This window comes from Pyrgilauda ruficollis, unplaced genomic scaffold, assembly GCF_017590135.1.
Source record: "Pyrgilauda ruficollis isolate IOZ18807 unplaced genomic scaffold, ASM1759013v1 scaffold40, whole genome shotgun sequence".
Lineage (NCBI taxonomy): Eukaryota > Metazoa > Chordata > Aves > Passeriformes > Passeridae > Pyrgilauda > Pyrgilauda ruficollis.
Genome location: NW_024525490.1, coordinates 6593855 through 6606901, shown reverse-complemented (window position 1 = coordinate 6606901; position 13047 = coordinate 6593855). Strand labels below are relative to the sequence as shown.

The 13047-nt window shown below is 38.0% G+C and overlaps 1 protein-coding gene across 2 annotated transcripts in view; it reads left to right on the top strand.

Moving 5' to 3' along the window:
* Positions 1-13047, top strand: part of LGSN (lengsin, lens protein with glutamine synthetase domain) — a 60525-nt gene that overhangs the window by 25782 nt on the left and 21696 nt on the right. Inside the window, exon 1 of one of the 2 annotated variants that reach the window (XM_041477523.1) lies at positions 12966-12995. The exons of the other annotated variant lie outside the window; for it this stretch is intronic. Within the exon in view, the coding sequence (XP_041333457.1) occupies positions 12966-12995 (30 nt within the window). Of the gene's footprint in view, positions 1-12965; positions 12996-13047 lie in introns of those variants that run through there. 2 annotated transcript variants of the gene reach the window in all.

The window sequence follows — 13047 nt, the reverse complement described above, 5'->3', positions numbered from 1 at the left end:
TAGGCTTTTACGTTCATGATACATTTGATATTCATATGAACAGTGTTAACTTTGATGTCTCTCCTAATGGTATTTTCAGCAGTACTTCCTTGTGGTATAATTGAACCTTGGAAAGTCGACTGCTATCTGGCATCAGTGCTATTGTTCTCCTCTCAGTCTTGTTCTTAATGTGTAGGGAGTAAAAAGGTATACCAGGCAAAGCTGTTGCACTATTGGCCAACTAACCTTGTTTCATCCAAATCGGACAGCTCTAAGAGTTGCAGCACAGCAGTGGGTCAGGTGCAGCACGCGGGTTCTCAGAGAGAAGTGCGACCTGACAGTGACTTTCTGGAACACTGCAGAATGCATCTCTGGCAGCTTAATACCAGCAGCTGGTACTGCTCACTCTTTGTCTTCTTTAAACAAGCTCAGCTGCTGGCTTGCAAAGGAAGCTAACGCCACTAGTGCCACTCTTTCAGCAATGCTGGTTGACTGGTACTGCTCTCTTCTTTAAACAAGCTCAGCTGCTGGCTTGCAAAGGAAGCTAACGCTACTAGTGCCACTCTTTCAGCAATGCTGGTTGACGATAAATTGGTGCAACATGCAACACTGCAAAACAAGGCAGCCATTGATTTCTTACTGCTGGCTCATGGCCATGGGTGCGAAGATTTTGACAGCATGTGCTGCATGAACTTAAGTGACCATTCAAAGTCCACCATAAGAGTATCAGTAATCTTAAGCAGCTCACTAAACTGCTACTACAACACGATGAAGGTGATTGGTGGGGGGTGTCTTCATGGCTTGACAACCTCAGCTTTGATGCATGGCTTAAACACTTTGTAATGTATAGCATAGTTATCCTTGGTATGTTCTTAATGATTGTGATATGTATCCCATGGATTATATCCTGTGTGCAGTGAATGATCATTAGTAATCTTTATAAGATAATGGCTTTACTGGCACAGACAGTTTTATCTGTGCAACACATAAACTAAGAAGGGGGAATTGTTACTGATAAGTAAGGCTTTATAAAAGGAAGGCCTTGTAACATGGCTCTGGCCTGTTACTTAGGCTAAGTAGAAGGGAACTATGGGAGAGTGACTGAGATGGAACAGAGGTAGAGAGACATGAGAGATGTGAGAGACATGCTGTGTGACAGCCACATGTCCACACTGTGGTGTATGGTCGTTGGTTGATGTGGGCTTGTTGTGCTTTAAAATTATGCAAACTGATAACCAGATAACTGCTTAAAAGGGACAGGTTTTTGGCAATAAAGAGCACACCTTTGTACCTGCCTGCGGTCCCTATGTTGTTCACTACCGCAACACCTTCCTTCCTGACTGTGAAAATCCTCCCAGTTGTTTTGAGGTCGTAATGATTATGTCAATTGCAATTCATGCAGGTTCAGGAAAGTTGTGAGCAAGCTGTAGCTTTAAACTTTTTAGATATGTTCTGCAAAAACTACGCAAGCTTCATTGTTATTTTAAGCCGTTGCTTTACTCTTGGCTGATCAGGTGTAACACATGTACTTTTCTCACAGAGTAAATATGCTTCTGTCACTGACTTTGGGGGAACTCAGAAAATCTTTCCATGTCTTGGAACACTTTTAACCCTATCTTGGCTTTCTGTGCCTAGAAGGGGAACCAACAGAGAATGGTGCTTATCTGAGTAAAAGAATGAATTGCAGAGCACTTCTGTCCATGAAGTTTGCCTTGGAATCTTCACTGCAATGCAGGTCAGGCTCCTCTTTGCTGTTTTTGTAATGACTTTTGCCTCAGACTCCTACATCTAGAGCTTATATGCTAGACTAGATCAACCTGCTATATGGATCACTGGAAAAAAAATTGTCTTCTAAATTACACTGAATCAGTAGTAAAGAAGTGGGGATTTGGCACCTCCTTATCGAAGCAGATAGGGAGTCTTTCCTCATTACTTCTCTGGATTGTATTTGAAAGGTCAGGAAATTGTTGAAGATCAAGTTTCGTTTTATCTACAAAAAGTATTAATTTATCATTAGAAATATCTACAGGGTAAAGGGAGTTATTTATGAGTGGAAATTCGAAACATTGGACTGGATACGGGAAAGAAAAGTTGCCTATGGCACTGCAAGTAATTTGCTTAGAGAAGACATGTTAGGTCTGGCCTGATAAGGCAGCGAGGAAAATCAGTCAGAAACTACATCTATGCTATGTCTTTATTTAACAATCTATGCCAATTTTGTTTAGCTTATTACAAAAAGCTTACAGAGATTAAAAATGCACCAAGTGATGACCTCTGGACTATGACACAGAAGGGCAAGTCCCTCACTGCTCTTATCAGAGTATCAGGAAATGATCTGGCAACCAAATTCTTTCAAAGAGCCATGGCAGAGCTCATAGGAGCCACACATTTGATAGCCTTTTATGTGCTACACCATCTCCTCCTCCACCCACACTGGACTGTTGGATTAAATGTAAATCAGCAAGTAAATACTGCCAAGAACAGCTCTTGAATCCTCAGGCTGATTGGAACTGCTTTCTTCACACTCTTATGTCTAATAGCTTGTGCCTTCCAAAATGGGTTTGATATATTTATACCACTTATTAGAAATGATCCCTGGCCTGTTCTGAGTCCTGAATGCCACCTGGCACATGAGCATGTACAAAACACAGTCCATTATGGGCAAGGAAGAATGATGGACCATGAATGCACTACTAGAGGGCCTCCCAAACTGATTTGGGTGTGCCTTCAATCCATTCATCTGTTGTGTACATGGAAGTTTCCATACCATTGTTGGAACACCTGTTACAGTTTAAATCATCCTTATTTAAAAGATTAAAGGAGCAGTAATGACAATATAGAAATCTATTTGTATAGCCTTGACCTAGTGGTCTTTCAGTGATTAGGGTAGAAACACTAAATGTGTGTGTTAGGAGGCATCAGAGGCAGCACACAGCTTTACTTTGTCCAGTTCCTACTTCCAGTAGGTAATGAGTATTTCATTCAGTGGCTCAGCCTTAAGGATGTTTGCTTGAAGCACTAGGACAAATGATAAATTATATTTGTGAAATCTACTTCTATTACCTGGCTCCAGGAAATATGCAAAACTGCAGCAAGAAGGAACACTCACTATATTCCGCACAGCAGTATGTGCTGCTGCATGTATTGACTGCTTTTGGCTGACATGGTTGGTTTTTTATAGCGAAGCCTCATTTTTACAGCTGCAGATACAGTCCCAGTAACATAACCTATGGAACAAGCCTCTGATTCTTTCCTCTGCCTTCTAGATATGGACTGTATTATTACCCCAATAAGTGTGTAAGAAATACACTGGTTTGTGGGAGCAAATCCATTTTCTAGGACTACCCTGCTCTATTGAAAACATATCCAGATTACTTGTAACTTGTATAAATGCCATGCATTAGTCAGCTGTGCATTACCATTCTCCAAGTGACCCATTATATCTGCTCTGTAAACAATCTTACAAACAGTAGGAACTTAGAAAGGAACTTCTAAAAGCAGTTTTCAGCAACATTTTGCTGCACATCTTTGAAAACACATTAACAGTGACACCAATGTATTCTTTTAGAGCAATAGAAAATGCATACTCAATTACTTTGCAATATTTTCTAACTTTTATCACTGTTATTTGAGACAAGTTCTCGGTTTTGTTTTTAATAAATAGATCAGTCATCCTTGATTCAGCTCTGAAGCAGTAATATGGGTAAGAAAACAGATTGTGTGCATCCTGTAATCAGTCCAGGCTTACGTACATACTGTACTATACATAGATTTAATAATAATAAAATATGATAATTATACATGTACAATAATATATAATAGATTTAATAATAATTTCATGGCTAGGTATCTAGGGCCTTACGTACTTTAGCATTCTTTTTACCTTAATCATCTACCCAAAGTCATAACTTTGAATTGTCATTGGTTTTTTGAGTTGACATAAACAGAGTGGAGGGATATTCATCACAGGCTGTTTGGGTCACCTGTCTCTGTGAACCTTGGTAAATGGCATGAGTTCACACTGGGGTGAAATTTGGTATCAGAGGATCATCAGCAATAAGAGCAGTGAGGTACGTGGATGAAAATTTCAAATAGCATCTATTTGCCTTTATAAATTTTATTCTAGCTATTCAGGCCATGACAAAGAGGTTACTTAAACTGATTTAATGAGTTCCTAGTATGTTAACCTGGAGATGGAACAAGGAAACAGAAAGTCGCTTCTCTTTTGAGATCCTAAAATATTTAGGCAGTTCATACCCACCTGTTTCTGTCTGATGGACTGTTTGTAATTTTCCAAATTTGGTAAAACTAAACACTGAGTTTTAAAGCTAAGCTCTTACAGGAATTCTCCTCAAGATCAGGAGCCCTAGTGTCATGACTCTTGTAAGAATTTCTTTCTAATGAGATTTTCAACTGTGATGGCAAGTTAACAGCATGGAAACAGGACTACAGCCATCTGGAACACTGTTACAAAGGGTTGAAATACATCAAAGAGAAAACATTCAGCAGAAATATGTTTAAGAATATAAAAAGGGTTTGTTTTTTATTTATTTCCCTTAAGACAGAGTAAATATTCTTACTTGATTCCATTTGTTTTGAGATTCCACCTAAAGACACTGGATATCCATGCCTAAGTCCATGCCTAGCCTGACACAGAGATGATTTGAGGAGAGGTTGATCTTAATTGAATTTGATGTTGGTTACTCTTATCACTTACCCTCTCCTTCATTCCATTTCTAATAGTACTAACTTCATTTTAATGCAAGGAGAACTACACTACGAAATAGTGTTGAATATTGCAAAGTGGAATTGGATATTCTCAACTTTTTGTAGAAATTCCTCCACTGATAAGTGAGAATGGATAGGTCCTGGCAAACTATCATAACCCAGATAAATAAGTTGAATCTTAAAGAGGTTTCACTATTATTTTTCTGTGAACAAAGCCTGTTTAGAGATGAAGAGTGAATTGTGGGCTTCTTAATAAGCCTATTACAGAGCAAAGTTTATGGGTAAATCCATCAGCATTCCTGCTTTCCTGCTAGCTATTCCTTGCACCTTTCTTCAGCAAAGGAGATTTCTTTTACACAAAAACAGAGTACTCTTTCTTGTCTAAATAATGTCAGATGTTCCTCTGAGTTTCAATTCAAGCATCAACTTTACCAAGGTATTTTGTACTCGAATTGACATCACTTCAGAATTAATGTTTTTAAGCTTTTTTGCATAAACAATAACTCTGTGAGGATGGCGCCACCTAATGTAAGTAGAGAACATGGCAGCTACTTTTTGTTTGATGCTGTTAAATTACCAGCAAGGATTGAAAGATTAGAAATTTAGTACTCCTTTATCCCTTCTGTTTCCTCTCACCCTAGCTTGCTTTCAAGGCTTCCTTGAAAACATGGTAGAAATGCATATCTGAAATGAAAGCAGAGATTCTTAATTTTATCCCTCTGCATCTATTCTATGCTAACAGAATTTAAAACCTGACTGGCAGAAAAGGTGAATAGAAAACAGCCTCAACATAAGATATATAATTTTTACCAGGACAGAGATTAAAGCTGTTTCTCCATGTGGAAGAATCTTTCACTAGTCATAGAGATTTAAGCTTATACTATTTCTCTTTGTCTGACCCAATGATTTTTTTTAATCAGCTTACATCAAGCAGAGCAATTTTAACAAGGAGGACTAAGCATCTTTGTCATCTATTCATTTAGCAACAGAAGTTGTTAATAGAATAGAATAGAATAGAATAGAATAGAATAGAATAGAATAGAATGGTTCTAGCTGGAGTGATGTATAACCCAACTGGTCCAACAGTCTGACTACTTCAGGACTGACCAAAAGTTGCAGCATATTATCAAGGCCATTGCCCAAATGCCTCTTAAACACTGACAGTCTAGGGACATGAAACACTTCGCTAGGTAGCCTGTTCAGTGCTTGATTTTGTCTTGGCAAAGAAATGCTTCCTACTTTTGAGTTTGTACCTCACATATTTGAATATAGACCAAATACAGATATGAACATAGTTATTAAGGGTGTCAGTAAATGGGGCATAATTACATATCTAAATCCATTCAGGCATAAGTTGATTTCAAACCATATCTATAAGTTGATTTCAAACCATATCTATTGTTCCCTAGATAACTATACTTTATTGAATGAAGAAGGAGTATATGCTCTACATGTGAACACAAATAATCTACTAAGGAAAAAAGGAATATGAATACAAGTAAGCCAGAATGTTCTATGCATGCAGATGGCGTAAAGGAGAATTTACTTTCAGAGTGGACAGATTTACTGAGGAAATCAAAATAAAGGGTACTGGAACTATGGTGTCATAGCACAAATACATTAAAATATCTAGGTAATTAGGCTAATAAATCTTCTGTCAAGTTTTAATCATCAGATGCGCCAAAGTTTAAAGTAAGCATAACACCCAGTGCAGAATTCCTCTTCAGCTATAGAATGCTAAAAATTATTGCAAAGAAAACCTTAAAGAAAATTTCCTCTAGACTTAAGATTCCAGATGTTACCTAAGAAAGACGCTAAAGTTAGTAGATATAAAGAGGTTTTTGCAAGCAGGTATATTATGTGGGAAAATATGCATTTTTTTTGCTTGATTTCTTTGATTTTGCCAATTTATAAGTGCAAATTAAAGTAGAAGACACTATTATTTTATCATTATTTATCTCATATATATAAATATGTAATTTTGGACATGTAATTAGAAAATTAAGGATTGTAGAATGAATGGCATTGAATATTGTTAGTGCAATTATACTAAATATAATCATTTTCATATAGTACTTTCAGTGATTTGCATAAGTGTGTACTAAGAAACCATTGATGGTTCCTCAGGAAAAATACTTGACAAATCATCTACCACACAGGGCATGTTTGCTCACTGCAGAGAGATTGAATCAGTCTGATCCTGTTGTACTTGAGGGATGTTTCTCCCTTTACTTTTTCTTTCTAATGAGATTTTCAACTGTGATGGCAAGTTAACAGCATGGAAACAGGACTACAGCCATCTGGAACACTGTTACAAAGGGTTGAAATACATCAAAGAGAAAACATTCAGCAGAAATGTGTTTAAGAATATATGAGCGGTAAGTTTTTAGTTTTCATTTCCCTTAAGAGACAGTAAACATTCTTATTTCCATTTGTTTTGGGACTCCACCTAGAGACACTGGATATCCATGCTTAAGTCCATGCCCTGCAGTGGAGCACCTCTCACTGTAGTGTTAGTGCACTTTAATGGCAGCTGGCCATCTCTTTAAAGTGGGACAATTTGGAAGCTGTGTGGAGGCACATCTGAACTCCCATCTTAAGTCTAAGTAAAAGGCCAAGTCTATTAAGAGACAATTTCTTCCTCTTTTTCCAGCAAGCAGAGGTAATCCTGGAAAAATTGAAGTGATTGAGGCATGATGGACATCTTGCTGTGTTTACCTGGAGGGCCATAAGATTCCATAAGATGCCATGAATTTTCTCCAGCCTTCTGCTAAAGTGGTGTTGGTAGGTATAATGTCGAAAGGATCTTGAAGACTGACTGCATAGGGAAAAAGAAATCTGTGGAGGGTGGTGGCAAGTAACAAGAGACAACAAGAGTCAAATGATGACGCACTGGTCACGGTCCATACTGACAACTAATGGTAACCATCAAACCTTCTTCCAGCATGGATTCATGGCCTCCCTAGTGTGGTTCCAGATTAAATCATGAAGGTTTTACACAGAGTGCAAAGATCTGTGGTTACAGAACCTCAGCCAGTGATACTGCTGTGTTGCTGTGTCAAGTAAGGTCTGTTACATCTGCCAGGAATTTGCATGGTATATTAAGACAGAAAATCCCAGCTGCCACAGATGGTGTCAGGGCTTCTGTTATGCAGTTTCTGCTGTGCACCTCCTTGTGGTTCACCTCAGGGAGCATGTCATAGTGCGACAGAATTACAGGGGTAGCTGTAAAACTGCAACAATGGTACTAATGCTCACATGATATATTTTGGAGGATTAGAATATCAAGCACTACCTGGATTTACTGTAATCCATATTAATTGCTAATTACAGTCTGCAGGGCCAGGCTCAGCCACAAGGCTCCCTGGAAGGAGTGTCTTGTGCCCTGTGTGCTGGAGCACCTCTCCAGACCTCCTCACAGGTCATGCTTCCCCACGGGGTGATGAACTCTGAGTAGAGCCACACTGCAAGGCAGCCTTCCCATGTGGTACTGTGCTGGAAGAGGCATGTAGAGGAAATAGGACACAATTCTCTAACTGCTGCAAGGCTCTATGGCTGCTCACCTGGTCCAGCAGCTGCACTTTGGCAAAGCATGACTGCCAGGGAAGTGAGGGTACATTGCCAGCAGAGAGGTGAAGGCGGAGAAGGAAGGTGTATTGCATAGAACTCGGTGCACAGGAATTCTTCTTCTAGTCATGGTCTTGTTTTGGCTCCAATTCAACGTGAGCACCATTTGTGTCTACCTTTTGAGAATGAAGGAAGAGAAAACCATATGAGGAAAATTTAAGAGGACCTAGGAGAAACGTAGCTACAGTAATTGAGATTGCAATGCAAATCTAAGCCCTAACAATCTGTTTTACTAGATGGCAATTTGGAATTTAATTAGCTGAAATATTTTGTAAATTGTGATGCTGAATAATATATCAGCTGTAAAAAAATGCAGTGAAAAAGTCCTGTGAATAGAAGCTGCAATGTTCTTTAGTAATGATGGCAAGACACAGGGTTAGAGGTAAAAGAAATGTATCCTGATGGTGACAGAACACATAAGGTTAGATTTACTTGAGGGGATTTCAATGTTTGAATTCTGCATTTGGCTTTGTAATACTAGCCTTTAGGTATTTGCACAGAATTTAATAAGTTTATGATGATGCAGAAGAGACTTAGTGAACACCTCCTTTTGCCAGCCTTGGAACTGGAGAGTTCAAGAGTCTTTTTTATAAAAAACTCCTGCAATAGGTCTACCAAAACACATTGTAACCTGTGTATCCATACAGTACTGTGTTGTTGGCACCAGTCTGGAAATGTCCACATTATAGGAATGCTAAACAGCTTTAAAAGGCTTTTTATTTTGAAGGTTTCTGAAACGGGAGAAAATATTTTTTAGCAACTGAATGTAACCTGCACTAGTTAGGAGAAAAAACATTTTCCTCACGGATGCTACAAAGCCTGATTCTTTGCTGTTTAAAATGATGTTAATTCAGAGCATATAGAATTTTTTCCTCTTGGAGAACCAAATTAAATGGGTGGAGAGTACAAGAAGTGATAATTTTAAGTTGGTTTTTTTTTTTTTTTTTTGAAAATGCATTAAAAATCCACCCTTTTGCAAGTAGCTGTAATCAGAAGTAGTTTGAAGCCACAATGGTGGTGAAGCCTGTTTGAAGGCTCCCATCAACTCACCAGCAGATCGTTCCCCTGAGTTGGCAGTAGCTGTCACCAGAGAAGCTGGTTCTCTTTTTTTAGCTGCTGAAGAGCTACTAATGGGATAATGAGCAGTTTGCACTTTCTCATTAGCACTTATTCATCATAGACAGTGCATAAAAAGTATCTGTAGTTAAAGTATTAAGTAACCACTTTTGTGACATTTGTTCTGCATTATATTTCTGAAGTGTCTAGATTTTTATATTGGTATTTGATAAACTGTGGTTAAAGCCCTGTATATTTAAATTAAACACTTATGCAAACTCACAGTATCAGTTTTACTTCTAAAATAAAGGGATTATTTTGTGTAAATCTTTGTTTCTCCTCCAGAAAACACCTTTTTGAGCTGCTCTTCTCAGACTCCCTTTCCTGTGATGCCACAAAGCATATATATGAATATGAAAACATTAATCTGCACCATGCATGCCCTTGAGAAATTTGGTTTACTTTTAATGATGTTAAAAACTGTTTTGTAGCCAGTATAGCTGGACAAAGAACATTTTTAGCACACTTACGCTAATGCCAAATTGAAACCATCTCGAGGCCCCTCACACCTACCTGAAGGGTTTGAGGACTGAAAAAAGTTCTTCTCTAATGAATTGGGAAGAAGGAGGAGGTGAAAGATAGGACAAGCATTTTAGGACAAGCCTAAGAGGCAGGTCTGCTCCAACCCATCTCATCTGTCTGCCAAGAAACAAGGGGTGGATGAGCATGGCATGGCTGTTTCTCACAGCTGTGCTCCTGATCAAGCAGTAAATATTGCTCTTTAATTTTTCACTCTTTCTTATTGTGGCCAATATGAATGAAAACAAACTGAAAACTGGGTTTTCAGGAATTTGGAATTCACTGCTTATAATGTCTCTTATGCAGAATTCAATGATAAATGTAAAATAAACATTATTGGAATATTATTATTCCAATAAATATTCTTTATTTTCCCTCTTCTCTATTGTCAGAATATTTCTCCCTCTGAGGATGCCTTCCTCTGTAGTTTTTTTTTTCTTTTTTTTTTGGGGTTGGGTTGGGTTTTTTTTTTTTTTTTTGGGGTGGGGTTTTGGGTTTTTTTTTTTTTTTTTGGGGTGGGGTTTTGGGTTTTTTTTTTTTTTTTTTGCTTTTTTTTTTTTTGTTTGTTTGGGTTTTTTTTCTGTTTTGGAAAGACTGTAGAGAGGTTTGTTTTAGGAAGAATACTCCCATATCTATTTGAAAGCAGGTTTTTACAAAGGTTTAGTTACAGAAATTGACTTTCTGAATGTATATATAAAAGCCATTTTTTAATAAACCCCTGGGTTTTTCTCATGAGATACAGTGATTTGTCTTGATTTATGTTATTTCCCAAAGATGGGAAGATGATGAGTGTTACTGACCAAACAATGCTCTTTGCAATAACGTCTGTGTTGTGCTAGATCTGAAATAAGATTCCGTCAGTTTCTGGATCTGATTCTCAGATTCTCCAGTCAGCACAGTTTTTCTGAAACCAGCAGCATCTTGCAGGCAGATCTTGGCAGAGAGCCCCCTCCCTCTCCTCTTTCACTCTATCCACAAAGCAAAACAAAACAACACTTTTTTTTAAGGGGACCTAATAAATACTTGAGAAGGAAATAGTTGATTCTTTCAACATTAATTAAAAGATTATTTCTTGCTAATGATGTTCACAAGATTGGTGCCTCAACTACACCATTTAAAGCAGAGGTTTCTCTTTCTTGTCTTTAGGATCTGTTTAGCAGAACAGAGTAGAACAGAATGTGAAATGTGCCAGAGATGTTTTGTACTTCCAAGAATGTATTGAAGTTAATTAAAATATGTATAAATTAATCAGATGTACAATCATATAATAATTTGTTCTGAATAGCATCTGTGGTAGTTATCAGGCTTGATCTGCCACTTAAATCAGAGCCAACTCTGAACTTGTCTCAGTTTATTCAGGGTGCTTTACACTCAAATTCTGAATACCTCCATGGATGGATATCCCACAGCCTGTCTGGGTAACCTGTGCCAGTGTTTGACCACTGCTGTTGTGAAGAATATTTTATTGCTCTGAAAAATGAGATTTTTGACTTCAAGTGCCTTTTTAAAATTAAGAACTGAGGTTGTTCCTGCTTGCATTCAAAATGGTAAATGGTAAAAGTGGGGAGTCAGAAGAATTTTTGCTGTTTGACCTCTGCCTCTCAGACAATTTGGTGTGCATGGTCCTGCTCAGAAGTGTCCTTTTGACATAGCTCATCCTAACAGGCTCAAAAGCAATTCTGCCATGGCAGACTGTAGGTCTATGCCACCTGTATATTGCTTAGAAAAGGAACTGTGCAATTGTGCCTACTGTTGTATGATGACAGCCTGAGGCAAACATTTTTGAAAGAACTATACTGAAAGCAAAATGTTGACTTCCATGCTATGTGCCTTGTAGGAGGCTGGTCCTATTGAAATGTCCGGCTGACAAAATGTCAAGACTTATAAATAAGCCCATTTCTTGAATAGTAGTGAACTTTCAGTTGTTGCCTGCTCTAGTCTGTGACAAGTGGGGAAGTTCAGAATGGGGCAGTTTCAGAAATTGCATAGATGGAGTCACAAATGGAGGATCTCTGGTCTATAAGAAAAGGAAGGGTTTTCAGAATCTCAGTTTGGGACTTGGGCACTTATATTTATGCAGTGGACTGGTGATGCCCAAGATTTTTGTAAATTATAGCTCCTAATGCATAGCCATTATTTTGGGTAACAACTTTTTTTTTTTTTTTTGAGTATTAAAAGAATGCCAAACCTGGGTTTTGACATAATTAAATACCAACCTGCAGATCATGTTTACTTGAATTTATTGAGTGATGGGTTGTCAGGTAGGGCTTCTATAAGCACAACAATATGGCCATCCTTTAATTTTGTGTCATCCAAAGGAATTTGAATGAATGAAATGTCAGTTAAAAATAGTCCTTTGAATACATAATAAACCTGAAAAATAAAAAGAAAAATAAGAAAGACAAGCTTAACTATCTAATATTTGAAATATTTTTAGATATCTAATGCAAACAAAACCCCTCTCCAGTTCTAATACAACCAGATGCATCACTATTAATTTACAACATGCAAGCCAGAATAACTGGCTAGTGCTGCATGTTGCTCTTGCAGTGTTCTGTGCCTTTCAAATCCCTGTTCATGTGCCTCAAAAACATACAGCTGTTGTAATGCCCAGTATAGGTTTTACCTCTAAGGAGCCTAACAATAGCTTCTATTCCAGAACACAAATGGCTTGTTACAGGACAAAAGCCTTTTGTGAGGAGAAAAGTTGAGCAAACCAGCTTTATGCTCAGTTGTCTTTGTTTCCAGGCAGGCAGCTTAATAATGTGTGTTTGTCAGTTTACTACTTCTGTGCTGTTCCAGAGAGCAGTGCTCTTGGGCATGACTCGTTGGGGTTGCTCTCCATGGTTCATCATCTGCGTGGCCTTCTGGGAAAAGAACTGTACAGCAATTCTGTTTGAACTAACCTTCATTGTGTCTGTGCCTATAAATATGGGATATCTTTCTACTAGACTTTTACCATTTCTAATGGTGACCTGAACTAGAATGAAGTGGACATGAACAAAAAAGAAGATCTCAGTCAGCAGGTAAGAGATTGATCATAAATGATTTCCAAGCAGATATACTGATATAAAATAC